Below are 2780 nucleotides of genomic sequence, written 5' to 3' on the forward strand. Positions count from 1 at the left end.
TTACTTAATAAAGGACCTTAACGTGGCCTTAAAGAAACTCGCAGACAATAATATATGGGGGAAAAAAAAAATCAAAACAAAAAAAAAACCTGTGATTTGAAGCTAACAGCAGCTCTGCTGCCGACAATTTATTAGCTATTATTAATACTTTTATATGACAAGTCATAACACATAATTCTTCTATTCTATCATCCAAAATCTCCAGGATTTTAGTTAGGTATGAACAATATATGATATGGAGCAAATTCAAATTCTGTCAACGTGTTCATATTATAAATTAAAAAGTATACAAAAAGCCAATAAGCACCAGATGGTCATTTTTCCATCATCCAAAATCTCCTGGATTAATTTAACATATATATATATATATATATATCCTCAAGTCAAATCATTGTTCTAATTATCATTTTTTGTCTTTTTTTCTTTTTATTTGAATAACAACAAAAGGTGCACAAATCAAGTAAGAAGATTATAAGTCCTAAATCCATTGGAATAAAGAACATATTCCTTATTGGGAGGTACATAATAGCTTATGATATGGATTATATAATTCTTAATTTACACTTTTTGTTTTCCTTCAGTAAGGGGGGACTAGTGGTGGTTATCTTTATGCTTATATAGGATAAAACAAGAGGTTCTACAAGCTCAATAAGCCCATATCCACAAAAAAAACAAAAAAACAAAAAAACAAAAAAACAAAAAAACAAAAAAAAAGGCGTTTTTGATCTTTTTTTGTCTTTTTTGTTTTTGTTCAGAACAGTCCGGCAGTACTAGTTTCCTCTAAAGACATGTTGATTAGTTCTTCATGCCCTTGAACACCTCCATCATCAAGAAGCCACTTCTCCAGCAATGTGAGAGGGACTTGTTGTTCCAAATTTGGCTTGCTTTCTACTTGGAAAAGACTAGTTTCGGGTGTCAAATTCGTCGTTGTTGTCTCATCGGCCGAAACGGATTGAGAACCATCAGAAGTCGAAGTGTTGAAGCTGAACAAAGAGTGATCAAAAGCCTCAGGTGTTGTTGCACTCTGAGCACCTTCACTTGAATTGGAACCAGTAGCAATATTGTTGTTGAAGGAATTGCTCTGTGTGGTCTCTGAGTTTGTCTGAGCTGCTGGTTTTGGTGATTTTTTCATCCAAGTTTCCAGCAGCCGAGCTATGTTATCAGCACTTGATGCATATGAAGATGAGGATCCTTGGGATGATCTATTAGTACTGCTACTTTGATAGCTATTGGTGTTGGACTGCTTTGTTTCACTCAAATCACTGCTTGGTTTGTCAAGGGAAAGAGCTTCCCAGAGAGCTTGCTTGGCCATGTGGATATCTGTCTGAAGCCTTCTTTCCCACTGACCTTTGGAAATTTGCTGTGAGGAAGAAAACCCATCTTGGCTGTGTCCATCAACACCTGTCTGAAGCTTCCTCAGCTTCCTCTTCAAGTGGGTGTTCCAGTAATTCTTTATATCATTATCTGTTCTCTGAGGAAGGTAGGAAGCTATGGCAGCCCATCTGTGTAAATCATATAAAAAGTTTTGCATATATATCAGTACTGAAACAAAATTTTATCTGTCACACCCTATTTTGGGGAGACTACCAGAGGATTTTATTAAGAGTGGAAAAACTTATATATAAAAGTAATCAGAAAACTGTCTAATTCTTTATTGGGATTCGTAAATATTGTTTAATCTTGTGAAATCCAATACTATAAGAATATAGTAATAGTCACAGAAATAAACCATCCCCACAAGGTTAAACAAAATTTTACCTGTTTCCCAAAAGAGCTTGGAGGTGAATTATCATCTTCTCCTCCTGGTCAGTGAAGTTGCCACGTTTGATACCTGGCCGGAGATAATTAGTCCATCTAAGTCTGCAACTCTTACTGCATCGGAGCAAACCTGTGAGAAAAAGGAAAAAAAAATAAAAAAATTAAGGTTAAACACTACGTAATTAATTAATATATTAGCAAAACCCAGATAAAAAGGAACAAAATTCAAAGGAAACAAACACGATATTTATTAATCAGAGACAACTTTAATCCTTCAACTCAACCTTAGCAAAAAGCAGAAAATTGTAAGAAACCAAATAATTAGCCCAAAAGGAAGAGACTCCAAATGAAGAAAAAGTAAGTTGTTTTACCTGTATTACTAGGAACTGATCTCCAATTCCCTGGACCATGTTCTTGAATATAAGAGACCAAAATGATATCTTCCTCTGGAGTCCATGGTCCTTTCTTAACCCCAACTTTATCACAGCAAGGTGGCCTTCCCATTTTTCCACTTCTTTTTTTTCTCTACTTCTCTTTTTGTTTTCTTTTTACTTTAATGTTTCTCTCTGAAAGATGTTCGAAGTATTTTCACAAATAGATGGTGGTCTTTTTATAATTTTCCCAAAAATTTCTATTCTTGCTTAGAAAATGCAGAGAGACAAGAGTCAAGAGGCAGGGGTTAGCTTGTCCACATAATACACATATATTTATAGAGAAGAAAGAGATAGGGGGTTTGCTTACGCTGACCAAAAACAGAAGAGATGGTAAAATGGACAGCAAAGATCATTTACTCATTTGCTTGCAAAAGTCAACCTTACTTAGACTTATCCCTCTTTCTCTGCCTCACAAAACCGTGTGGCATTCATTATCACCATTCACCATTGTGGTGGCACCGAAAAAAGGCTCTAAATTTACTCTACCTCTCTCTCTTTCTCTCTCTTTAATTTAATGAAGCTGTGTGTATTGTTATCCTGTATAAAACGCTAATACCATGTCCATTCGATATAGAAGTCTATGATAAA

General features: G+C 35.1%; 1 protein-coding gene across 1 annotated transcript; it reads right to left on the reverse strand.

Annotated features, from left to right (window-relative positions):
• Positions 1-456: 456 nt before the first annotated feature.
• LOC107407717 (myb-related protein 306) lies at positions 457-2458 on the reverse strand. The gene is made up of 3 exons (XM_048473007.2): positions 2130-2458; positions 1759-1888; positions 457-1502 (listed from the first exon to the last, which is right to left on the reverse strand). The coding sequence occupies exons 1-3, from the start codon at positions 2260-2262 to the stop codon at positions 752-754; spliced, it is 1014 nt and encodes a 337-aa protein (XP_048328964.1). The 5' UTR covers positions 2263-2458; the 3' UTR covers positions 457-751.
• Between the last annotated feature and the right edge of the window lie 322 nt (positions 2459-2780).

The sequence above is a fragment of the Ziziphus jujuba genome, chromosome 2, assembly GCF_031755915.1.
Source record: "Ziziphus jujuba cultivar Dongzao chromosome 2, ASM3175591v1".
Classification (NCBI taxonomy): Eukaryota; Viridiplantae; Streptophyta; class Magnoliopsida; order Rosales; family Rhamnaceae; genus Ziziphus; species Ziziphus jujuba.